Below are 27,863 nucleotides of genomic sequence, written 5' to 3'. Positions count from 1 at the left end.
AATCCAATCCAAATCCATTGGGACCATACTCTGAAAAGAGCATCAGTGCTGCCAATGAGGTCTCCGAGGCTAATGGACACCATCCTGGACAGGCACCACTCTGACACAGGATACTCGAATGGCTCAATCATCCAAACAAGCTGGTACTCATTGTGCTGACCCCAGAAGGATGACAGGCTGAGTCAACCCCACCTGGAATTAATCCAACAGCCAAACAGGGTTTGAACTCAAGACACGAGGATCCTTAGCCCACCAACCTAACCATTCAGCCAACACCAAGCAGAGTAACAAATATATATATATATATATATATATATATAAATATATATATATATATATATATATATATATATATATATATATATATAACCCATAATTGTAGTTTATACCATAGCGGCTTCCACGTAGCACATCGGGTGAGTAACGACCTCAGACAAGGACCCCTGCTACCCGAGCACCTGGGCTTGTACCCCAATGGCCTTGCGCAGACCCATCAGAAGCTTCCTGACGTGAAAGATTAAACATAACGCAATGCAGAAGAAAAAGAGAGAGAGAAAAAAAAGGAGGATTTTTCTTTCTGAAATCGCTTCTACTTTGGATCCATATTTTATAAGCCGTGAATGTATTAAGCCAAAACACTCGGGATTACAAATGGCAGGCCTGAAGTCATAAAGCTATTTATTTTGGTGTACAGAGCGGAAATGCACCACGATCCCTTCCTTCAGTGGGCTGGTGATACAGTCCCGGGTATCACGTTCCGGTGATTGGGAAGGGGAATTAAAATGATTGACGACCAAAAGGCAATGTGCAAGAGGAATGACTTCATTTCGAAGGTTCAAGTGAAGCCGCTTTCACTGCCACAGTTTCAATGGGAGATCATTTTTCATCCTCTGCTTATGTTGACCTTCTTGTCGACATGAGATGCTCTTCCACAGCAACTTAGACTCACCACTGATGGTCGGAGCGACTGCGAAATGACCGACTGGTTGCGTTTATGGTCGTGTCAGTGTCATCGTTTACAGAACATGGACCATGTGATGGGTCACAAACCTTGCTCTCATCGGTCGGGTTTTCGCTGATGTGCACCACAGCACCGGGATGGACCTTGGTGGATCTGCCACGAGACACGCAGATCAAAGTGAATGCACACACACACTCAAAAACACACACACACACCAGACAGAATGGAAACCTCTGGAGTTTGTCTGATAGGAATGGCTGACCGGTCGTCATGGGCAGGCCTGGGCAGTGGACCGTTGCCTCAGGCCATGATGCTATGCTTTACGCAGTGCCATACTCTTATGCTCGAGCTACAATGGCCCTAAACATTTCTTCAAACTACATTCCCTGCTGATACCAAGCACTCGCCATTTGAGCGGGCGTTTGAGCCACTTTCAAACTCGAATGTGAGCATTCAACAAGCAAGTCTCCATGCAACATTAAACAACTCTAATCCCAAAATCCATGTAATCTGTGCATTACAATGCAGCAGGCGGTTCGCCGTGCACCCATCTCCAAAGTCTCTCACCATTGTGTTCCCGAACTCATCCCATGAGAGTAAGAGTATTGGCTATTATTCCAGCAGAGAACTAGAAGGGCACTCAGTAGAGCACAAACCTCCGCCACGTAATGCTTGATCCACGAGAACATATCGGGCCCATTACATTTTTGAAATATCATGCTATACAGTACTCTCTTGATTTTGGCCCTGTCTCTCAATGGTGAATAATCACTTTTAAAATTAAAAAATTCTCGTATCCAGATCCACATTCGGATCTTCACCAAAATAGAATCAATTCGTCATGGTCACACACCCAACTTTCATCCGAATTCGTCCGCAACTTTTTGAGATATTGTACCACATATTAGTTTAGCCCTATCTCTCAATGGTGAAGAATCACTCAAAAAATTCTAGTAATCGGATCCGGATCCAGATCTTCACCAAAATCTAATCTGTTCGGCGCTGTCGCACACCGAACCTGTCCACAAAATTTCATCCGGATCAGTCACCAACTTTTTGAGATATGCTGTAGACAAACAAACAAACAACCAAACAAGAAGACAACGTTGTGCAGAGCACGATACTTGCAAAATCCATAAAACAAATTTCACCTCAAAAATAGTTGGTGGTTGACTTCGATGACCAAATATGTAACTCCACTTAAAATTTCAAGTCAATCGGAGAAAAAATTGACAATTTTAGACATCTGGCCTATGTTGTCCTTTTGGCCTATGTTGACCTCGAAAATAATTGGTGGTTGAATTCAGTGACCTGATATGCAACTCTTCAAATTTCAAGTCAATGAGATGAAAATTGAGAATTTTAGAAATACCACCTTAGTTAACCTCAAAAACAATTGGCTAGTTGAATTCAGTGACCTGAAATATAAATCCTCTTCAAATTTCAAGTCAATCGGATGGAAATTGACAATTTTAGAAACACGGCCTATGTTGACCTTTTAGCCGATGGGGACCTCAAAAATAATTGGTGGTTGAATTCAGTGACCTGAAATATAAATCCTCTTCAAATTTCAAGTCAATCGGATGAAAATTAAGTATTTTAGAAATCTCACCTAAATTGTTGACCTTTTGACCTTTAAACCTCAAAACAATCACCTTCTTCCTTTTGATAAATTCTATCATGTGGCGAAGTTTCGTGAAGATCGGTTTAAAAAAAGTGACCTGCATGCGACAAATAGACAAACAGGCAAACAGGCAAACAGACAGACAGACAGACAGACAGACAGACAGACAGACAGACAGACAGACAGACAGACATAAGAAAATCGACTAACCAATATACTTGAAAAATCTTCGATTTTGCAAGTACCAAACAGAGAGGGGTGAAAACACAACCTCCTTCACCATCGGTGGCAGAGGTAACTCGCGGTCTGCGTTGGCGGCACAAAAGAATAAAACCACGAGAACCAAATGGTCAATAGGAATAAACGAGCCATGGATGTGTTAGACAATCGATGTTCACTTGCATGTAACCATGGCGGTTTGTAAGTGTGGTCTCATGATGCTTGGCTATTTGAGCATTAGGCGAGATGTGATGCAATGGGATGTAGAACGTCCCAAACTCTTAAGTCAGGCAAAGTAAAAGGTCATTTGGGCTATTATGTCTGCATGACAAGCCGACTGCGGCACTCACGAACGCCGTGGCTTAAGAGGCCTGATGTGCTCCTGATCGAGCTGACATGCGGCGGAAGATAGTGACGTCATGGCGGGAGGATAGTGACGTCATGGCGGGAGAATGTTTCACAATTTGCCAGTGGGTGCGGAAAGGTACAAACCCTGGGTGACTCACATCTCGATGGCGCGGTTCCACATGATGACATATCCAGAGAGGAGGAAGGTTTCGATGTTTACCACGTGGATGTTTCCCTTACGAGTCCCCAGGTATAGCCACCGGCTTTGGAAGGGAAGGTGGATGTAGGAGACCCTGCAAGGAGGGAAGGAGTGAAATTAGGAAGGTTGAATGAAAGAGCAACACCAACGGCTCATGATTCATTCTCTCCGATAAGGGCTTGCAACATCTTAGAGGATAAATTCCATACATTGGTGTAAATTAACAAAGTAAACTCATACATTGATGGTAAGTGACCAAAGTCACCACAATCGATGGCATAACGATTAGGAGAGTCTGCTCCGAAACCGTGTAGCCAGTGATTCGAACCCTGGCCTAGTCATACTCTCGACTTGAAAATGCAATGTGCGTTTCCTCGTTTGACACTCAGCACTTGGAGGACAGAGCACAGATGAAACATGTGGGCTGGCTATCTCATCTCACGGTGGCCAACTTTCTCCACTCTCATAATTATCAATGCTTGGCTCTCAATGGGATCTCTTCATCTCCTCTCTCTCTATCGAGGCTCGGATGACCCATGTCTTGGACCCAGAGCTGTTCCGAATTCACAGCAACAATCTTTCTAATTCTCTGAAAACCCTCCTCGTCTTTTCACTGACCCCACACTCAGCCATAAGACCACTCATCCTTCATATAGGTAGGCAGCAGCCTCTTCCCTCTCTGTAGACCTTGACAGAATCACGAACTGGTCAAAAACTTGGAATACATCTTTCAATGCTGACACATCCTCCCATCTATGTACTTCCTGTTGAAGAAGTTCGTTTCCTCAAACTTTTGGGTCTCAGCATCAGCCACAATTTGTCTTGGGTAAACCACATATCCAAGTTGGCTTTGAAAGCCAACTGCGGCCTCGGCATCCTCCGTCGTACCAAGTATTTCCTTTGGTAAATCCTAACTTTCAACAACCTACAAGGCATTAATACACAGCGCGATGGAGTACTGCTCTCCCATTTTGGGCTGGCACCCCAGGCTCCCACTTTTCACGGTTTGATGCCGTGGACCCCAAGGTCCTCAACATCATTGCAGGAATCTCCCATAATGAAGGTGAATCTGTAGGCTCCCATCTCCCATAGCAGATAGTTTGCCTCTCCGTCTTCTTATGGTCTTACACCCTCTGCACTTTCTGCGCTATAAGAGGAATAAGAAGAAGAAGAGGAGGAAGAAGAAAAAGATAATGTTCAAAGTACTAACAAAGAGAAAAGAACATTGTATTCACACCACTGTGTTAAACATCATGTGCAGACCTGATCACATGACTGATTCCATAAACATTATTTCATTATTAAAACAAGCTGGGGTACCCTGCACTGCCCAGGAAAGAGTACCCAGCCCCTTGAAGTTATGGATAAGATTTTATTTATCAGAAGGCGGTGGTTTAGGGACGTGTTGGACATTGAATAGCGATGGAGTTATTGGCCTCATGGTGGTTGCCATCTGCTTGTGGGCCGGCGGCAGCACTCACCGACCCCCCCCCCCCCCAGGCAAAATAACATTCTTTTCCTGTCTAATTCTCTGCAGACAACTGTAGCGGTGTTGTGGGCCAGGGGTTCGGTGGCGCTAAACGACCACGAGGTGGAGCAGTGGAGTCGTCCCCCACCAAACACCCGGAATTTAGGTCGTGACTCTTGGAAAAGTCCGAAAGGTCACGGGTCCCTTAGCGGACCGTGGTCGCCAATGTTTCGACGGCGTGGTGTTGGGTTAATTGCCAAATTTCAATATACCTAAGTAACCACACAGTCTAGCTACCGGGGAAACCACACCCTCGACGGGCTCCGTCGAACTGGGTCGCTCTAGCGACCTCGGTCCAGTATAACCGAGCGGAATTACCAGAGTCTGTCAGACCCAAATGAACAATTTACGGCACCAATGGCCTTACTATTTCTCAATACGCACCGTGCTAGGCCAATGAAAGAAAGCACAGAAAATGAGCTGGTACATTTAACACGGGGGTTTATTTTATAAGGGAGGGGGGGGCACAGAGAGGCAGAATTAAACCGACTAAAAGCAATGCAGGTATGTACAAGGCACTTAAACAATTCTACTTAACGGGCTAGCACCACACACACACACACACACACACACACACACACACACACACACACACACACACACACACACACACACACACACACACACACACACACACACACACACACACACACACACACACACACACACACACACACACACACACACACAAGAACTGGGCCGGCCAGCCTTTTTTGAGGCCTCCAGCTCGGAAGGAAAGGCGAGCCGAAGGCCAGAGTCTGGCGTGCACCTGTCCGCCTCGTGCGGTGTACGACGATCTGGTCGCGTGGCGGGATTCAAATCCACAGCTTTCAAGCAGCGCCAAGCAGCAGGGACTGCGCTCTCCAACCAGCCACACTCCAATGAACCAAGACCAAGGAGAAGATCAGAGACGACGATGACCCAGGACCAGACAAACCAGCCAGCAGCAAGACCCACGACCCCCAAGACGACCAACCCCCCAGCCTGGCGTTCCTATAAATCTTTCTTGTCCGGGGTGAGAAAATTACCATCTGAGGTGATCTCCACCCTCATTGGCCGGGGTGTCGTGGGAAAGTCGCCCTCTGTGGCCATCTCAACCCTCATTGGCCGAGGTGCCACGGAAAAGTCGCCCTCTGTGGCCATCCCAACCCTCATTGGCCGGGGCGTCATGGGAAAGTCACCCTCAGTGGCCATCTCAACCCTCATTGGCCAGGGTGCCACAGGAAAGTCGCCCTCTGTTGCCATCCCAACCCTCATCGGCCGGGGCATCGTGGGAAAGTCGCCCTCTGCGCGCGACTGGACAAAGGGCGGAGCCGGAGCCGAGGAGATGAAAATCTCCGCCCACGCATGTGGTCGAACGCACGTGGGCAATGGCGTCGGTGTGCGAAGTGAAGTGAAGGAGATTTGTTGTAAAAAACTAACTATAAAGAAACTTCACAGCGCACACATGTAATTCCCATTAGGCACAGGTAGGGGACCCTAACCATAAACACATACTTATCGAGATAACTAAACTTGGGGACTGCTGTCTGCTTGTGTGTACATGGCTTCCAAATCCGTAACAGTAGGACCTGTTACCAACTCTAGTATATGAGAGTATTACTGCAGCACTTTTGCCTGGGCCCACATCCCAATATACACTTTACAGCAGCCTTTAGTGGCCTCAAAATCGACACCAAGGCCAAAGTGTGGAAGGTTAAAACCTTGCCAACATTCCAAAATACGTACACCCAGAATTTGGGGCCTTGAGGTGCTAAAGGTTCAGGCATGAAAAAAAAGTACAATGTACAAACAAACACACAAACACATGAAAATATTTACAAGATGAGATTGAGCTCATGGTGAGGAAAGCATAGGTAGTATCAAGCAGCGGTACACAGGTGACTGGTTATCCTCCTACTATTAATTTGCAGTTGGTCACCGGCTTTGACATCAGTATAAGTTTATATTACGGACCCTGGGAATCAGAAAGCTACGTTTATCAAACAAACAGTTTCAAATGGAGAATCATGCCACCATTAGAGCATTTAAATTGTATCAGACGACGTCGACGATCCTTCCTGCAGAATGAAGAATCTACATATTTAATCGTCCCATCACCCACAAAAACTGTCTCCCATCCCTCACGTCTACCTACACCACTGCCTGCACCCAGTGCACCTCCACCACTGACTGCACCCTGTGTACCACCACTGCCTGCCCCGGGGCACCTCCACCACTGCCTGCACCCACTGCACTGTCACCACCACCTGCCCCTGCTGCACCATCACCACCTCCAATATCCTCAGCAATCTCACTCCACAACTGTAACCAACAATTATGCACAAATTTCTCACATTCTGCGACTTGCTGCAAATTATCTATCCGTTCCTTCAACCTCGTAATAACCATCCTCAAGTGGGATATTTCCCTCCGTTTCCCTCTGTTTCCCCTACTGTTGATGTGGCCCACATTGTGCCACTATAACATTTTATGAACTCCTCTTCCTTTCCCCCTTCGGTCTCTATTTTTACCCTTTTTCACCCCCATATTCCCAAGGTCCCAACTGACTTTACGCCAAACTTAGCACTCGGCCTCCCCTGCTTCTTTCAATAAACGAACACAAATGCCTGCTAAAACTGTTATGAACACAACTACAGCTTGATAAATACAGTCCCACAGCCCCTGACACAAATCACGATAACAAAATAAACAAAACACACAAAACACACTTGTCTTGTTCTGTTTGAACTTCTTCTCCGAACTACAAGAAGTGACATCCACAGTTGTTGTTGTTGTTGTTTGTTTATATTACATTTCTTGGGGGGGGGAGGAGTAGATATACCTTGCTTTAATTTTTTGAGGGCAGAGGGAAGTAGGACTAAGTTGACAGTCCAGAAGCAACAACGAGGCAGAAGACAGAGGGCACATGCACCTGACTATTACAGGTAGGCCCGACTGAGATTGAGAGACGAACCAAACGATTCAACACAACAGGACACGATTCAGGACAGAAAAGTTGACAAAAAAACACGAAAAACCAAAAAACCAAAACTACGTAAATGGTGCGGGAAACTCAGCTTGAGCAGAACTGGAAGGAGAGCCTGACACCGAGCCGTCAACGTACGCCGATCCTCAACGCAGATGGAATCAAAATCTGAATGGCGTTTGGGTTCATTATGACATCACAAGCTATTCATTTCACCATCACAATAGGACATGCTTAAACCAGGCAAGGATGTGTGTTGGTTTCTAAAAGAGACCAAGGAGGTCTTCACCGCCATTATTTATCGGCAGGTTGTATTTTCCTTCACCTTTGGACACCTGCAGGCTTTTCGGTCCGTATACAAGGTTCCACTTTCCACCACGGATGCCCATCTTTCCCGAAATAACTGTCTCTATCTCGACTTCGATGAAAGGCAAACATATTCTCAATAACCAGACTCGGTGGTGTCGGCTTAATGGTTCGAGAGTCTGTTCTGAGTCTGGATGGTCGAAGGTTCGAACCCTATCTGAGTTTAAAAAAATAAAAATAAAAACCCACTTACAAATGGTATGTGCTGCTTCCTCGCTTGACACTCAGCATTTAAAAGCGATAGAGCATACACAGATAACCATAGGTTGTACCATCGATAACCTACATACACAGATAACCATAAGTTGGCAACCACTGAGCAGACTTGATGGACCTCCTGCTGTGTTAAAGATCCTACAGCAGTACTATAAGTGAACTGTTATTTACTATCTCGAGGTCTTCACGCGGGTAAACTGATCGGTCTGCCTCACATCCTCACACTGATCAGTCCAGCATCGCACACACGTCCACTCGTCCTGCTTCTCAATTCCCATAACACCGAATAGTAGCACGTCCTGAAAAAAAAAAGGTCCACTTCAACAATGTTGCCCGAGGGTCTCGAATCCATTTCGAGCCGTTGTGTCAGGTACAATGTCAGAGACAACAGACTTGGATAAACCGATGGAAAAAGTAATCCAATCGTGTGTTAGCCCGAGTCGTGGCGGTTCACAGCACATCAAAGGGGGCTGTTTATCATTCTTCACAACAACAGCGAATCCCGACACGGGAAGAGCCAAAGCCGCCACACGGTTTCCTCCTGAGCCCGTTTGAAGCGACGCCTGGTGGATCCACTCTCGAGTTCACGTGGTGATCAAATGTAATGAAAGGCAAGGCCACTCGAGTGTTGGCCGATGGAGGGTGATGCACGTGGTGAGGTGTCGGCAAAGGCTCCAGATGAATGGCGAGTTAACGATGAGCACAGCGTGGCCGATGACACCAGAGATCCTTTATTCGAATCAACGGATGAGCACCTTCAACACTCAACTCATGGACAGGAAGAATTGGGGAGCTTTGTACCAGACTAGGTACTTACTCATTGACATGACAAGTGCGACAATGTTTATCAAAATATCAATTGTGTGCGGCATCTTTGGCAAAGATCCTTTGGAATATCATGCAAGTAATCAGGCGAGGACGTGAACCTCACGAAGATGGCTACTGCAGTCTTGAAAAGGTCATGTTATCCACTTATTCATTCTTATAATAGCGAACGTAGTGAGCTTCGTACTCAACGTGTGCACATGAGAGAATAGGAAACAACAACAACAACAACACAATACGCTGGCAATTTGGAATCTGTGTCTCGGCGATGACCCTTTTGCTTCCGGTTTTTGTCATGGGGAATGATGCATGCTGGGAGATCATGACCGGAAGTATTTATTTATTTCTTCAATTATATTTTTCCCAAACTTAATTTTATACTTCCGAAAGTGATTTTTTTTTGATGACAGGAAGTGTTTATTTTGTATTTAACATTGCCGGGAGTGATTTTGAAACTCTTTCCAGAACTTTTAATTTCTTTTATTCTTGACCAGAAGTGATTGTTTATTTATTTATTTATTCAATTATTTATTTTCCCAAAGTTAATTTTAATAAAGATATCTCCCGCATCATCAAAAAATAATTTTTAATCGTGATTTACATAATTTGATCGCTTATCCCGAATCCAGGCCGAAGTAACCGGAAATTGCGTCAAAATCATCAGCTGTGCGGCACTTACATGTACCACGGTATAGTTGGCAAGTATACAGTTGTGAACAAGTTATAGTTAAAGTCAGAAGCGAATGTAAGAAGACTTCTACGTTCGCTTCTCGGCTTTGCCTATTCCATATTACATAAGTGTTGATACAGTATGTTGATTACACATGGGTGTCCGTACAGTATGTTGATTACTCATGGTGTCGGTACAGTATGTTGATGAAACACGAGTGTCCGTACAGTATGTTGATTACACATGAGTGTAGGTACAGTATGTTGATTACACATGGGTGTCGGCACAGTATGTTGATTACACATGAGTGTAGGTACAGTATGTTGATTACACATGGGTGTCGGCACAGTATGTTGATTACACATGAGTGTAGGTACAGTATGTTGATTGCACATGGGTGTCGGCACAGTATGTTGATTACACATGGGTGTCGGCACAGTATGTTGATTACACCTGAGTGTATGTACAGTATGTTGATTACACATGAGTGTCGGTACAGTATGTTGATTACACATGAGTGTCGGTACAGTATGTTGATTATACATGGGTGTCGGCACAGTATGTTGATTATACATGGGTGTCGGCACAGTATGTTGATTATACATGAGTGTCGGTACAGTATGTTGATTACACATGGGTGTCGGCACAGTATGTTGATTATACATGGGTGTCGGCACAGTATGTTGATTATACATGAGTGTCGGTACAGTATGTTGATTACACATGGGTGTCGGCACAGTATGTTGATTATACATGAGTGTCGGTACAGTATGTTGATTACACATGGGTGTCGGTACAGTACGTTGATTATACATGAGTGTTGGTACAGTATGTTGATTACACATGGGTGTCGGTACAGTACGTTGATTATACATGAGTGTTGGTACAGTATGTTGATTATACATGAGTGTCGGCACAGTATGTTGATTATACATGAGTGTCGGTACAGTATGTTGATTATACATGAGTGTCGGTACAGTACATTGATTACACATGCGTGTCGGTACAGTACGTTGATTACACAAGGGTGTCGGTACAGTACGTTGATTACACAAGGGTGTCGGTACAGTACGTTGATTACACATGGGAGTCGGTACAGTACGTTGATTACACATGGGTGTCGGTACAGTACGTTGATTACACATGGGTGTCGGTACAGTACGTTGAATACACATGGGTATCGGTACAGTACGCTGATTACACATGGGTGTCGGTACAGTATGGTGATTACACATGGGTGTCAGTACAGTGTGCTGATGACACATGGGTGTCGGTACAGTGTGTTCATTACACATGGGTGTCGGTACAGTGTGTTGATTATACATGAATCATGTACTATACCTGATACAGAATGAATTGAAAGACGTTTAACTTTAAAAGTCATCTGTAATATGGAATAGGCAAAGCCGAGAAGCGAACGTAGAAGTCTTCTTACATTGGCTTCTGACTTTACCTATAACTTGTTCACAACTGTATACTTGCAAACTATACCGTGGTACGTGTAAGTGCCGCACAGCTGATGATTTTGACGCAATTTCCGGTTACTTCGGCCTGGATTCGGGATCAGCGAGCAAATAATGCAAATCATGATTAAAAATTATTTTTGGATGATGCGAGAGATATCTTTATTAAAATCAGTGGAGGAAATATACACCAAAAAAATACCAGAAGCAAAAAAAAAACGGAATCAAAAGGGTGATAGGCAACGACACGGATTCACAATTGGTAGGGTATTGTGTTGTTGTTTCCTATTCTCTCATGTGCACGCGTTAAGTAATATTCACAAGATAGAAATAAAACCAATCGTGTTTATACACCGCACAGCGTTTAAAAACAACCAGAAGCAAAAGGGTCAAAGCCAACGACAAGGATTCGAAATCGTCAGGGGTATTGTGTTGTTGTTGTTGTTGTTGTTTCCTATTCTCTCATGTGCAATCGTTAAGTATGAAGCTCACTGCGTTCGCTATAATCAACATTCTGTACCGACACTCATGCATGATCAACCTACTGTACCGACACTCATGTATAATCAACATACTGTACCGACACTCATGTGTAATCAACATACTGTACCGACACTCATGTGTAATCAACATACTGTACCGACACTCATGTGTAATCAACATACTGTACATACACTCAGGTGTAATCAACACACTGTACTGACACTCATGTGTAATCAACCTACTGTACCGACACTCATGTATAATCAACATACTGTACCGACACTCATGTGTAATCAACATACTGTACTGACACTCATGTGTAATCAACATACTGTACCGACACTCATGTGTAATCAACATACTGTACCGACACTCATGTGTAATCAACATACTGTACCGACACTCATGTGTAATCAACATACTGTACCGACACTCATGTGTAATCAACATACTGTACCGACACTCATGTGCAATCAACCAACTGCACCGACACTCGTGTATATATATATATATATATATATATATATATATATATATATATGTATATATATATATATATATATATATATATATATATATATATATATATATATATATATATATATATATATATATATATAATCAACACACTGTACTGACACTCATGTGTAATCAACATACTGTACCGACACTCATGTATAACCAACATACTGTACCGACACTCATGTGCATTCAACCTACTGTACCGACACTCATGTGTCATCAACATACTGTACAGACTCATGTGGAATAAACGTACTGTACACCGCACCCAGGTGTAATCGGTACAGTATGTTGATTACACCTGGGTGTCAGGTGTAATCTGTACCGACTGTACCGACTCATGTGTAATCAACGGACTGTACCGACACCCATGTATAATCAACATACTGTACCGACACATGTGTAATCAACACACTGTACCGACACCGATGTGTAATCAACATACTGTACTGACACGCATGTGTAATCAGCATACAGTACCGACACTCATGTGAAATCAACACAGTACCGACACTCACGTGTAATCAACATACTGGACTTACGCCCATGTGTTATCAAAATACTGTACCGACACCCATGTGTAATCAACGTACTGTACCGACACCCACGTGTAATCAACGTACTGTACCAACACCCACATGTAATCAACATACGGAACCAACACCCATGTGTAATCAGCGTACTGTAAGACACTCATGTGCAATCAACTTACTGTACCGACACCCATGTGTAATCAACGTACTGCACCGACACTCATGGGTAATCAACATACTGTACCGACACCCATGTGTAATCAACACACTGTACTGACACCCATGTGTAATCGACGTACTGTACAGACACTCATGTGTAATCGACGTTCTGTACAGACACTCATGTGTAATCAACATACTGTACCGACACCCATGTGTAATCAACGTACTGCACCGACACTCATGGGTAATCAACATACTGTACCGACACCCGTGTGTAATCAACATACTGTACTGACACCCGTGTGTAATCGACATACTGTACAGACACTCATGTGTAATCAACATACTGTTCCGGAAATGGCCCTTATTGGACTACTAAATATAGGATTAGCACAGATCCCCCATTAAATGCCTGTTTGGCTAAGCTGTGTGGTAAAAGGGACGTTATATGTGTGTCGGGAGGTTGTTGTTTTATTGTTTGTGCGGTGGTGCAGGACCGAGAGATCCCTCTTATTCCTACCCCATCCCAGGATCGGCCCCTCCCAGTCGGCTGAGGGGGTGTGGCCTGGAGAGAGGCGTGCTCGTGGAACGACAGAGAAAACGAGGACCTCAGGTTCAGGTCCAGTTTGGCAGTTTCGAAGGCTGCGGGCGGTTGAGAGGCTGCTCGTGTGTCGAAGGAGCGAACGAAGGCTTCGTGAAAAGAGAATAGAGAATAGTGTTTGGAGAACAGTCGCTCTCGAGAGGGTGCTCGTGTTTCGAAGCGAGCAAACATAAGAGAGGCGGCCTGTACGTCGAGTCGGCCTTTTTGGGGCAGTGGGAGAGGCGGCCTGCACGGAGAAACAGAGGGCAGAGTTGGGAAGTCGGGCTTCGAGGCGGGAAGGCAGGAGAGGAGACGCCAGAGCCTCTGACAGTCCCTGCTCACACCAACGGCTCGACACGTTTGCCGATCCGCTTGCCGGAGCCCGGCAACTCGATTTGGGCTTTGGCTGGTGAACGGACCAGGCCTGGATTTGTATGCTGGACTGTGAGAGAGATCAGCTGAGGCCTATCGTCGACCTTACGCGGGGTGAGAGCGCGCGGAGACCGCGTGCGGTGCGAAGGGAGCAAGAGTACGACGCCTCCATTTCGCCACGCGGCGCGTTCGAGCTGGGAGTTCGAATCCGTGGACATCCGCCTGTTGCGAGCGACATACGTGCTTTTGACACTGTCCTCTCATCCATGAAACCTCACCAAGTACTCTGTCATGTCTTGTCTGCATGCTGTCTGTCTTTGTCTTCACGTGTTGTACAAGGCATATTTCGGTAGCGACCCCCTCGAAACCTGTAGTCCGTGGTCCCCGAGTTAAGAACGGGTTGAGGATTGTGAATAAAAACATTGTCGTGAATTTTGCTTGTGTTGGGATCCCCGATGTTCTCCAATAAATCTGGTTAATTCATCTGAAGTTGCCTCTATGGATTAATTTGTGTCGTGTCGAGGAACGGTCCGTTCGATTGGCATATAAAACCAAATTGGTTAGAGACTGGCAGAAAATGCTCGGCATCTGACAAAACTAGTCTGTAACCAGGGGTTCTATTTCCCCAACTGGCAAGGTACAAGGATTACGTTGGTAATGCGATTGAAGGCGGGCGACCCGAGGACTGTGCTGAGCCGGCAGGTGTTGTATATCCCGGAGACGGCCGGAGGGGGTTGAGAATCCCTCCGTTACTGAATCCAGAACAATACTGTACCGACACCCATGTGCAATCAATGTACTGTACAGACACTCATGTGTAATCAACGTACTGTACAGGCACTCATGTGTAATCAACGTACTGTTCTGACACTCATGTGTAATCAACATACTGTACCGACACTCGTGTGTAATCAACATACTGTACCGACACTCATGTGTAATCAACATACTGTACGGACACTCATGTATAATCAATGCACTGTACCGACAACCATGTGTAATCACCGTACTGTACCGACACACGTATAATCAACATACTGTATCGACACCCACGTGTAATCAACATACTGTACCGACACCCACATGTAACCAGCATACTGTACAGACACTCATGTACAACCATCGTACTGTACAGGCACTCATGTATAACCAATGTACTGTGCAGGCACTCATGTATAATCACCATACTGTACTGACACCCACGTGTAATCAACGTACTGTACGGACACTCACGTGTCAAAAACATACTCTACCGACACCCATGTGTAATCAGCGTACTGTACCGACACCCATGTGTAATCAACATACTGTACGGACACCCATGTATAATCAACAAACTGGACCGACACCCATGTGTAATGAACACACTGTACCGACACCCATGTGTCATCAGCACACTGTACTGACCCCCATGTGTAATCACCATACTGTACCGACACGCATGTGTAATCATCACACTGTACCGAAACCCATGTCTAATCAACATACTGTACCGACACTCATGTGTAATCAACATACTGTACAGGCACCCATATGTAATGAACACACTGTACCGACACTCATGTATAATCAACACACTGTTCCGACACCCATGTGTAATGAACACACTGTACTGACACCCATGTGTCATCAGCACACTGTACTGACACCCATGTGTAATCACCATACTGTACCGACACGCATGTGTAATCATCACACTGTACCGAAACCCATGTGTAATCAACATACTGTACCGACACTCATGTGTAATCAACATACTGTACCGACACTCATGTGTAATCAACATACTGTACAGGCACCCATATGTAATGAACACACTGTACCGACACTCATGTATAATCAACACACTGTACAGACACCCATGTGTAATCAACATGCTGTACCGACACTCATGTGCAATCAACATACTGTGCCGACACTCATGTGCAATCAACACACTGTACCGACACTCATTTGTAATCAACATACTGTACCGACACTCATGTGGAATCAACACACTGTACCGACACTCATGTGCAATCAACACACTGTACTGACACTCATGTGTAATCAACGCACTGTACCGACACTCATGTGCAATCAACACACTGTACTGACACTCATGTGTAATCAACGCACTGTACCGACACTCATGTGCAATCAACACACTGTACCGACACTCATGTGCAATCAACACACTGTACCGACACCCATGTGTAATGAACACACTGTACCGAGACCCATGTGTAATCGACACACTGTACCGACACCCATGTGTAATCAACATACTGTACCGACACTCATGTGCAATCAACGTACTGTACGCAGAGCCAGATGAACCTTCAGGCAGACAAGGCATGTGCCTTTGGGCCAGCCAAAAATTCGAGCCACAAAAATTTCGGCAACTTTTTTTTTTTTAATACAATTCTTATTGGTCTCGTAATATTGTTATGAATTTGGAAATCTATCATATACAACATAGAGGTTCCCTTAGCTCAGTTACCTCGGTAAGTAGGTGTTTTATAGATAGCTTCCTCCCCCTGGTCTAATGGGTGAATAAGTGTAAATGTGCTGCGATTTGTTATTGGAATACCCCATCTCGTCGAGTTTCGCACACACGCCCGCCTGGAGAACCCATCCATTCCGAATCCGTCTATCCAGCCTCGCTTTTGTCCGTTGTGGGATCGACAACATTCACCGCCGGCGTTTCCGGACCGGGTTTCACTCCCGCAAGCGCGCACATGGCGGCCTCGTGCACTGCACGGCACGAACCTCGCACTCGCCGCTGGGTAAACCCGGCGCGGTCCCCAATGCATCTACGGCTGCTACTCGGCCTTTGTCCTTCACCTGTCGCCGTCGTCGTCTCCGTCTCCATTCCCTCCACGCGCTCAAACTCCCGCGTGTCACGAGACTCACACACCTCACCATTACACTCACTCTCGGAGATGCGGCTGCGTGCTCCCTCATGCCCACCGTAATCTCTCGCAAGTACAGCGACCTCACACACGCTGTCCCTCTCACACTCAGCCAGCCGTTCACGCACGCATGCCATTTTCCTCGCACATGTGGTTCCACTCACACAAGGCTTTCCACTCGCACAGGGGGTTTCACTCGCGCAGGGCCTATGTCACACACACACCCCTTCACTCACGCACGGCGTGCTGGGAAGCACGCATTTCGGCACCCTCGCAACCATGCACACCGGGACAATCACACTGGGGAATCGTGCCACCACAAGGGTTCCCGGGGCCTTCATACCCCCCAAGCCTCGCGTGCACCCGTCCACAGCACTCGCCCCCTCAACTCCGCGAAGCTCGACCGCACCCACCTGGTCGTGATCCGCTTCAAGGGGGCATATTCCCTCCCCTCGTTCCTGGAGGAGGCTATCCAGCTGCTCGCACCGGGTCACAAAACATTCTGCCAGCTCCCCCTCATGGTCCTCCACTACCTCCATGTGTGTGTGCTCGTCTTTCACCCCGTCTTTATCGTACAGTCTCTCCTCTATTTTTTCTATCTCCCGCGTGTCTATACATTTTATTTCTGTTGTCTCTGCGTGTCCATTAGTTTCTTCCTGGGTCTTCGTCTCTGTTTCCTCCTTCCTTCTATTTAATTCAGTCTCGACTCGGTCCCTCTCCCGTGTCTCTGGCAATACTTCTACCTCCTTCGTTGTCTCTGAAACTTCCCTGGTCTCCATTTTCAGGGTTTGCCCTAATCGTTGTTTCATCCGACGAGTGATGTCAATCAAGTCCCGCACCACTAACGTTCCTCCCTATGGTGATGTCACACATCCCACATTATTGCGCTGTTCCATTTCCTGGCTCCTTTTGAGTCGTTCATCCTCTCGGAGCTTTTTGAGTTGTTCGTTCTCTTTCCTGAGTTTTTCGATCTCCGTGGACTCAATTTTTGCTCTCCCCTCGAGCTGGTTAATTTCAAACTCGTATAGTTTTTGTTTTCTCTCCCACTGTTCCTCATGCTTTTCAGCCTCCAATCTCATCGTTTCTTTCAATTGGCTTCGTTCCTTTTCCTGTTTCGTTCGTTGTTCTTTAATTATTTCTGCGTACTTCAACCTTGCTTTCTTTTTTAACTGTTCTTGTCTTTCTTTTTCAATTTCTTTCACCCCCTGTCCCTCATTCTCCAATCTCATAGTTTCCTTCAATTGGTTAACCTCAAATTCATGTTCTTGTTGTTTTCTATCCCATTGTTCCTCTCGTTCTTCCCTCTCCAAGCTCGTTGTCTCCTTCAATTGATTGATTTCTGCTTCCTGCTTCATTCCTTGCTCCTTCACTTTCTCCTCGTATTCCAACCTATTATTTTCCTTTTGTCGTTCAGTTTCAAATTCATCCTCTTTTTGTTTTCTATTCCACTGTCCCTCTTGCTCCTCATTCTGCAATCTCATCATTTCCTTCAATTGGCTAATTTCCTTCTCCTGTCTCATTCCTTGTTCTTTGTGTTCTTTATTCCACTCTCTTTCTTGTTCCTCATTCTTTAATCTGGCCTTCGCTTCCAATTGTTCAATCTGTACAGTGTGGTTCCTCAACGTTTCATTCTCTGCTGTCGTTCTCTCTTCCCTCAACATTCCCAACTCATTTTGTAATTCCGTTTCTTTGTTTTGGTGTTTCTGTTACTCAGAAGCTTTTTTTTTCTAATACCCCCTCTCCTCTTTTTATCGTCTCTTCTCGGATTTCTATTATCTTTTTGCCTGCTTCTACCTCTCCCTTCAGTTTATTTAATTCCAAATCGTGTTCGCATTTTTCCTTTTCTAGCTGTGTTTGCCTTTGTTCTTCCTCCCTCCTTTCTTCCTGTACATCGGCCAATCGTTGTGACTCCGTTCGCCACGCCTGCCATGGCGCCTGCCGCGACCACGTGGTCTGAAGCGGTGGCTGAAAGCACTCGCCTCGTGTGGTGCCGTTCGTTGTGTTAAAAATAGCCGCCTGCTCCGCCGCGCCGAGGTGCGATCGCGCCGCCATTGTGCAACTCCGTTTGCCGGCAAAGTCCGTGCTCAGTATATGGGGTTGAGCTCCCCCGTGGATTAAAATTACAAAAGGAACCGTCTCGGGCCATGGATTCTATATTATAACACATATCTAATCCACCCGGCACCTGTTCTCCTTGAAATGCCATCTTATTTCGCGGAATAATTTAAATGCTCGTAATTTGGGGAACACGGAGGGTCGCTTCACTCACCCCTGTTCCGGTTCCGTGAATTTAGTTGGAGGCGGGATGGATTCGAAGCCCACTCCCGGACACCAGTGTTACGAATTCGCACCCGCCGGCGTGCGAACTGCCGCCTTCAAATAATAGTAGCAGCTCGCCCACCGGATGGACAATTCAGTCGTGACCCTCCTGGAACTACCGCAAGAAACCAGTCACGGGTGGGGGTTTAACCTCACCACAGCCCAGTCCGCATTCCACCCGCGCGAAATAGGGTGAATCGCCGAATGTCGATATACCTAAGTACCCGCGCGGGTAACCTACCGAGGGGCTGCACCGCGCCGCAGGTCGGCCTGGGACACGAACCGCTTAAGCGGTCCGTTCCGTACTACAGTGATAACCGAGCGGTGTTATCGCCGACCTCGACTGATCCGATTCTCTTTACCGGGCATTCAAAACCCACTACTCATTCCACGATGCAAGATGGCACTTTCAATGTGGTGAAAGGAGGACGCGACGAACGGGATACGTTTCACACAAGGACATTTATTCAAGCAAGCACGTATATACAGCCAAGGCAGTCATGCAATGTACAGGCAAATAGAAGCAAAAGCAATACGACCGACTATAATTATTCTTTACAAGCACAGTCACTTACACAGGTTCTACTTTACAGACGGCGTCACGACAACATTCATTCAAAACAAAAGGAAAGACCCCCTCATAGGCAAGGGGGTAGACGGGGTTCGTAAATCTTTATGGCCGTGGGCCGTGGGCCGTGGATGACCGAATGGGCCCGCGAGACCGTGCAGGTTACCTGCCCCCTCGAGGTGTGATGGTGGGCAGGTCGCGACGCCTTGTTCCCACGGCAGCTCGCGTAGCCGTGCCTGCTCTCGGGCCTTTGCGATTATGTGGTTGGTGAGTTCTCTCCGGCGTCCCTCGCCAGACACGCAGATTCACATCACACAGCCGGCAGGGCTGCGCCTCCCGTCTGCGTCTCCGAAGCATCGCCCGGACTCGCCACCGGCCCGCGCCTTCACCGACAGGTCGCCCAACGCCAAGATGAGAGAGCCCGGCCTCGACCACCAAGAGAGCAGAGAGGCCTTGACGAAGAAGAAGAGCAAACCTCTGACGACCACCAAGAGAGCAGAGAGGCCTTGACCAAGAAGAAGAAGAGTGAACCTCCGACGACCACCAAGAGAGCAGAGAGGCCTTGACGAAGAAGAAGAAGAAGAAGAAGAAGAAGAAGAAGAAGAAGAAGAAGAAGAAGAAGAAGAAGAAGAAGAAGAAGAAGAAGAAGAAGAAGAAGAAGAAGAAGAAGAAGAAGAAGAAGAAGAAGAAGAAGAGCGAACCTCTGACGACCACCAAGAGAGTGAGAACTCGACCTCGACCACCAAAAGACAGGGGCGAGCATGAACCAAGAAGAAGAGAAAGCTCCGCGTGCGGTCTGCCCTTTGTAGCACGGGGCTCCGCCCTTCACCCCACCCCGTTTTTGGCTCCGCCTCCCTTCGAGAAGCTTCCCGAAAAGGGGCGTTCCCTCTCTCCGACCGCTTCACGCCATGCATCCACCAATCGGACACGGGCTGCCCTGCCCCCTTCCCTTCACACCAAGGATGGGGAAAATAGGAGGGAAAACCCGCGCGTCCTCGCAGTTCCTTCCTTGGCGCCTTTGTTTGCCGTTCGGAAGCGGACGTAGTGGCGAAGATGGTCGTGGTTGTTTACGTGGTTCAAAATAACGATAGATAAAGAAAAATGGCTATCTCAAAGGGTCGCAGCCTGGTGAACACGAAGATTTCCCTTTAACAACAGTGGGGACCTATCTGAACACTCACTTACCGGCATAACTAATCTAAGGAACCTTTATGGTGTATTGCGAATTTCCACAGCCGGAACAATACTATAACACTCATGTGTAATCAGCATACTATAACACCCATGTGTAATCAACGTACTATAACACTCATGTGTAATCAACGTACTATAACACTCATGTGTAATCAACGTACTATAACACTCATGTGTGATCATACTATAACACTCATGTGTAATCAACATACTATAACACTCATGTGTAATCAATGTATTATAACACTCATGTGTAATCAACGTACTATAACACTCATGTGTAATCAACGTACTATAACACTCATGTCCAATCAACGTACTATAACACTCATGTGTAATCAACGTACTATAACACTCATGTGTAATCAACATATTATAACACTCATGTGTAATGAACATATTATAACACCCATGTGTAATCAACATACTGTACGGACACTCATGTGTAATCAACATACTGTACCAACACCCATGTGTAATCAACATACTGTACCGACACCCATGTGTAATCAACATACTGTACGGACACTCATGTGTAATCAACATACTGTACGGACACTCATGTGTAATCAACATAATGTACCAACACCCATGTGTAATCAACATACTGTACGGACACTCATGTGTAATCAACATACTGTACGGACACTCATGTGTAATCAACATAATGTACCAACACCCATGTGTAATCAACATACTGTACCTACACCCATGTGTAATCAACGTACTGTACCGACACCCATGTGTAATCAACGTACTGTACCGCCATTCCTCCATTCAGACTCTCATAGAGCTCATCACCATGATGTTGGATTGGTTTTGTCACGTAAGGAGCATAAATGTTGAGAATCCAAGGAGAGGATTCCACGATGTCTGCACCCCAGGTTCAAGTAAAGTGCTTTTCATGGATCAGAGCTGGGATTGCAAGATCACAATTGTGAGAAAATCAGGTTATCGACTTCTACATGGTACTATAAGTTGATGACTTTGTCCCATCAGCTGTTAAGCTTGAGTGTGGGTAAATACAGTCACAAGTTCAAAAAGAAGCAAGAGATGGTGCATCACCAGTGGGCCAATTCGGCGTCATGTCCACGAAATAATACGATCCACTCGGTGACCCAGGTGTCATAAAAGGCCAGTGCCCATGGGAATAAGCTGCTCACTAAAAGGGGTTGGATGATAGTAAACCGGCAGTTGAAAGGAATGAAAACACACAGATGATCGAGCTGCGATGTGACACATGGTATGCAGCTCCGTGGTGCAGAGAGCAAAAGTGCTGCTGGAGGAAAGAGCCATGAACAGACATATGATATGACACTCCGTGAGTCCAGAGAGGAAATGGATCACTGAAGATGGGGCAGCAAATGCAGTTAAAATCAGACAGTGAACTCCAGTGAACTTTTGTTTAACTCCAGTGAAACTCAAGTCAGTGACTCAATTACACGACAGTGTAAATCGTGATCTGCCTGGCCTGAAAAGCGTCGTCACACTTCCATTGAAATCTTCCTCAACGCCGGTCCTCCAAAAAGGAGGTCCAAGAGTGTATCATATCTTGGTACAAAGTGTCAGGCAAAATGATTGGTCGGAAACCAGATTTTAAAAAACTACATTTTACAGGTTGGACAGGTCAATGGAACAAAGTTGATGATGTAAAAGTACAAACAAGTTCGCACCGGTAAAAAGTACGTGCAACAGACCCAAACCAGCCAAGCCTCATCTGCGTCACAGGACATCCTACTGCCTAACCCTCATTTTTTCAATTACTGACTCCTCTGTTTATTCATCTTTGTCTATCAAGAATATGTTTGTGTTTTCATAATCTGTAAGTAGACAGCTCCATGGTGTGTCTGTGGATGGAGACGAACCTGGGATTGCAGGACGTGAGAGAGAACCTGGCAGTTTTTCAAAGATGAAGAGGATTTTTGATTCCACTGGACTTGATGAAAGACGTTACACTTTATGCCAGCCTCTCGCATTTTCCAGATCAATGGTCAGGAATAATTGAGGATAAGGTCGACATGGAAACATAAACCAATTTAAAGTGTTTCACGAACATTGCCTATTAAACACACATCGCGATAGCAATCCCATGAGAAACCAGAAGGGTACTCGGTGGAGCACATACCTCTGCCACGTAATACCTGATCCATGAGAACATATTGGACCCAATACATGTTTGAAATATCATGCTATACAGGACTATATATCGTTTTTGGCCCAATCTCTCAAAATGGTGAAGAATCACTTTAAAAAATTAAATAATTCATGTATCCAGACCAGGATTCGGATCTTCACCAAAATCGAACCAATTCTTCCTCGTCACACACACACACACACACACACACACACACACACACACACACACACACACACACACACACACACACACACACACACACACACACACAACTTGTCCACAAAATTTTATGCGGATCCGTCAACAACTTTTGATCCGTCAACACACAGACAAACAGACAGAAACTGGTGAAAACATCACCTCCTTCACCTTCAGTGGTGGAGGTAACAAAACAAAGGTAGTAAAAGGACGTTGGCTTGAACTTGGAAATCTTAACACCCGAGGCTCAATCTTGGAGCACAAGGAACAAGGGGACGGAAGGTCAGAGGTCACATGCAGCTGTAAGACTCGTTCACAACACACTTTAAGGCCTGAGAGAGTGAAGGACTTTTATCTGGCTTTTCACCTCTCTCTCCCACAAGACGAGCTTCCAATGGAAGCATATTCATGCGACACAAACTGAAGTTCCTTAAACAGTTGTGGCTCCGACAAGCAAAGGGGGTGCTTTGTTCAATGAGCCCAAATTGTCTTGCACAGTATTGGGTGTCATGTCCTCTTCCTACATGTTGCATCGCTCATTTCATTGGAGGCATGGGTGTGACCTGGTGTGGAACTGGTGTGAATATTGGGAGGGGGGGGGTTGGTGGGAATTAGAGCACAGGTCGAAGAAATAACATTGGTTAGGGGCCAATTATGTTCCACATACTAAATGGTAAAAAAGTTGAAGAGGAAAAAGAGGTTTGAAAGAGGTTTGTTGGGATGGCCGGTGGGGGTGGAGGGGGAGGTGGGGGGAGGGAGGAAGAGAGAGGGGGAGGGAGGGAGAGAGAGGGGGAGGGAGGGAGAGAGAGGGGAGGGAGGGAGAGAGAGGGGAGTGAGGGAGAGAGAGGAGGCCGGGGAGAGAGAGAGAGGAGGATGGGGAGGGAGAGAGAGGAGGCCGGGGACAGAGAGAGAGGAGGATGGGGAGGGAGAGAGAGAGGGAGAGGGGGAGGGGGAGGGGAGGGGGAGGAGGCCATATATCGGACATGTGTGAATCTTGGTACAAAGTGTGGATCGATTTTGTTGAAACTTGGTACAAAGACAATACATGATGATATGCAAATGCACATCATTTTGTTTAGGAATTTATTTTAAAGATAACCAACCGGTGGCCATTTAAGTTGTAAAAACTAGGCAATGAACACGTCCTCAACCATTTCTTACGTGATTGTTTTTCGAGATGAGATACAAGATGGCCGACTGGCGGCCATTTTAGTTGTAAAAAACAAAAAATGTCAAAAAATAGGAATGACATCATAAAAATTGATATGACGTCGTAGTGATGTATCATATGTGCGGTAATTCATCTCTGATAATGCCCTGTTCGATTCCCGCAAATAGAATTCAAAAAGCTTGCAGAGTTTCGTAGATAATTTTTTCGGCGATTCGCATGAGCGCAGATATTTTGACGTCATAACTTTTTTTTCTAGGAGGAATTTTCAAAATCGGAGATGGTTACTGTCTGCGCAGGGTATTTTTACATATATACGCCAAGTTTCAGGAAGTTTCGATGAAAACTGTGGGCTGTGAAACAAAAAAGTCCACAAGAACAACAACGTGAGTAAGACTTAGAGATCCTCCACGAGGATCTAAAAACTAGGCATTGAACACATCTTGTCATATATATATATATATATATATATATATATATATATATATATATATATATATATATATATATATATATATATATATATATATATTCTTTTTCTTAGAAAACGATGGGATGATGTGCCTTTGGTCGCACCAATCGATCAGAAAAGGGATTCAGAACGTCTAGAGTCCTCACAAATGCAGAAAGAAGGAAATGTTGCGAGAACAGTGTGAAGCGACCAAGACTGGGATGGAAACCGACTTCGTCATCATTTCTGTGCCGGGTAAGTCATTGTCCCTTGTGTGTATTTATGAGTCATGGTGCTTTGTTTGTGTTTGTCGTTTCAAACTTGATAACAAAGGATTTTTTTCGTTCCAGTGAGATTTTAACCTCGTCCTAAAGAATTCCACAAACGATTTTAACTGAAATCTCAGCTCCAGACAGGAATCATCAGTTTTCTGAAATAGTCATGTCACTTGAACACCGTGCATCTTTCTCAAAATGTGACAGATTTCTGCACTGGCCATACATGTGTGAAACTAAATCATTTCCCGACTAAAAACTAATTCAGTTTCATAACTGTTTAAAATTCCTGCAAATTGCAGCGCTGCTGAGTACTGGCAGGGTGATTAATCAGAGTGTGCTCCGTCACTCAGATGGATGTTAAGCCGGGTGTCCCACCTACTAGCATTAGTTGGTAAATGTTAAACATCCAGCGATGTCCTTCGCCAAGAGTAGGCAAACTGTCACCGGCATCCTGAACAAGTTACAAGTTCCTGCCTTGACGAATTGCTGGGAAGGCAATGGCAAACCACCTAATATCACAGATGCCAAGCAGCTAAAGACCTACCTTCAAGCGGAGCACTCAATCAATCTTCTCAAGCTCTTTCTCTTTATTTTCATTGACAATCGTTATCTTTCCTCATTCTCTACTCTCTTGATGGTGTGTGCATCTGGCATGGGTGGTGTTCCTCCATTTCTCTCTTTAACTTTTCTTCTTCCACCTCTTTTAAACTTCTCCATTCTGTCACTACCTGTGTGCTTCTTCTACTCACTCGCTCTGTACACCTCAAATTTGGCACTCATCGGTGTGAACCTTTACTTACACATTGCACTTCATTTTCCCACGGTTTCTGCAACATGTTTTCATGTTAAATCAGTCCTGTGTGATTGTATGTTTATTCTGACACATTGGAAAACAAAAAATAATTAATTAATATCGTCTCCCTTTCGGACGCAGAGAAAGAGAGGTTGATTTGAAAATGGACACATCACACTTCACGCACAATGGGAACGGGTTCGGTGAACCGCGCTCGATGGAAACAAAATGGCTTCTTAATGCAAGTTGTCACAACTCTTATCCAGGGACACGACAAACAACCTCCGCCACCACCCTCAATCCCACTCATACAGCACAGTATTTCTCGGTGTGTTTAACAACCGTTCTAATCTATCCCGTTATCTTTATCTTCATTTGTCACAGTTTGGAATTTGGCCTCAGAATAAACATCCACCCCCAACACCAACCATTCGAAGCTCCATGCCCCCCCCCCTTCTGCATCCCTCCTCTCCCATCTTGTCAATGCATCCACCTCATCTCATCTCCTAAATACTTCCCCCTCACTCCACTCTCTAAAACCTTCCCCCACACCCCACATGCTCAAACTCCCCCTGCACCCCATATATTCAGACCTTCCCCTTCACTTCCCACCCGCAAAGCCTCACCTTGCCCCTGCAAACTCCCCCCTCCATCCTGCACCATCCAAATTCCCCCTCCCCCCATCTCCAACTGTGGGGACCTCAAACATCCAAAAACTCCACTCTAACTGACGGATCTCTCAATCCAGGCCACTGCTGATAAACCAGACATCTGTTTAATAGAATCCTCCCTCTCACAGGACATCCCTGACTCATCAGTGTCTCTCCCTGTTTTTTTTTGTCTCCTCCAATTTGATAGGCCTGAACCACGCCCTGGTGAAGGTGCACTTTACATCAATAACTGAATTTCTCATGGCCCTTGTACTGATCTTACACCTCGCAATCCCCAGTAGTACCTCTGGCTGCTATGTCCCATCCACTCCCACCTCTTGTTTGTCTGTGTGTTGGACCATCCTCCCAACAGTGAAGACTCCATCTACATCTATCAGACAACATGGACAAACTTTTAACCACTCATCCCCACTCTCCCTTCCTCATGTGTGGTGATTTCAATTGTCACCATGCAACCTGGCTGGGTGTTGGTCCCTCTCTCACCAGCCATGGCACTTCAGCGAAGGACTTTTGTGACTCCATGGGACTGACTCAACCTGTGAACTTTCCAACCCGGATTTCTCCCAATTGAAAATCCTCCCTTCTGGACTTGGTGATGACAAACTTCCCCATAAATGTCTCGTGCTCTTCCTTTGCACCAATTGGTTAATCTAATTATATCCTTGTGAGAGTCAACATGTCTTTTGCTATTCTCAGAGAGCTGCTTCAATGCCGGTGAGTCTGGTATTTTACTCATGCAAATTGGCAGGGACTGCAAGCAGCCATCTCTCTTCAGGACTGGTCTCCCGTATCTACTGTCCCTGATGTTAACTCAGCCTGGGAATTCTTCCACAGAAACCTGCTCTCTCATGCATAGATTCATCCCATCTCATCTTCACTTGTCATACCCATGCTCCCACCCATGTTATACAGAATCCTATGGTGAGGCCTCCAAAGTGACTACTCAATCAATATCAATCTCTATCTCTATCTCTATCTCTATCTCTATCTCTATCTCTCTCATGACATGGACCAACTATTAACCAGTCAGTACTGCATTCTCCTCCTGAAACAAATCACATTTTCCTCCTGGAAGCAAATCCAACCGAAAGAATCCACAAAGCCCTGCAACAACTGTGTCCACTCTCAGGAGAGACAGAAAACAACATCTGTC

General features: G+C 45.6%; 1 protein-coding gene across 5 annotated transcripts in view; it reads right to left on the bottom strand.

The window, feature by feature from the left end:
- Positions 1–27,863, bottom strand: part of LOC147011351 (syntaxin-binding protein 5-like) — a 197,496-nt gene that overhangs the window by 79,502 nt on the left and 90,131 nt on the right. For 4 of the 5 annotated variants that reach the window (XM_085858353.1, XM_085858352.1, XM_085858355.1 and 1 more), the window contains 2 exons: positions 3,311–3,445; positions 1,051–1,114 (listed from right to left, as the gene is read on the bottom strand). In XM_085858353.1, coding sequence (XP_085714479.1) covers positions 1,051–1,114; positions 3,311–3,445 — 199 coding nt within the window. Of the gene's footprint in view, positions 1–1,050; positions 1,115–3,310; positions 3,446–11,265; positions 11,417–27,863 lie in introns of those variants that run through there. The other variant, XM_085858356.1, reaches the window with a different exon arrangement.

Source organism: Eptatretus burgeri, chromosome 15 (assembly GCF_056783735.1).
Source record: "Eptatretus burgeri isolate ZD-2024b chromosome 15, Ebu_testis_v1, whole genome shotgun sequence".
In the NCBI taxonomy this organism is placed as follows: domain Eukaryota; kingdom Metazoa; phylum Chordata; class Myxini; order Myxiniformes; family Myxinidae; genus Eptatretus; species Eptatretus burgeri.
This window is presented reverse-complemented; position numbering and strand designations above follow the sequence as displayed.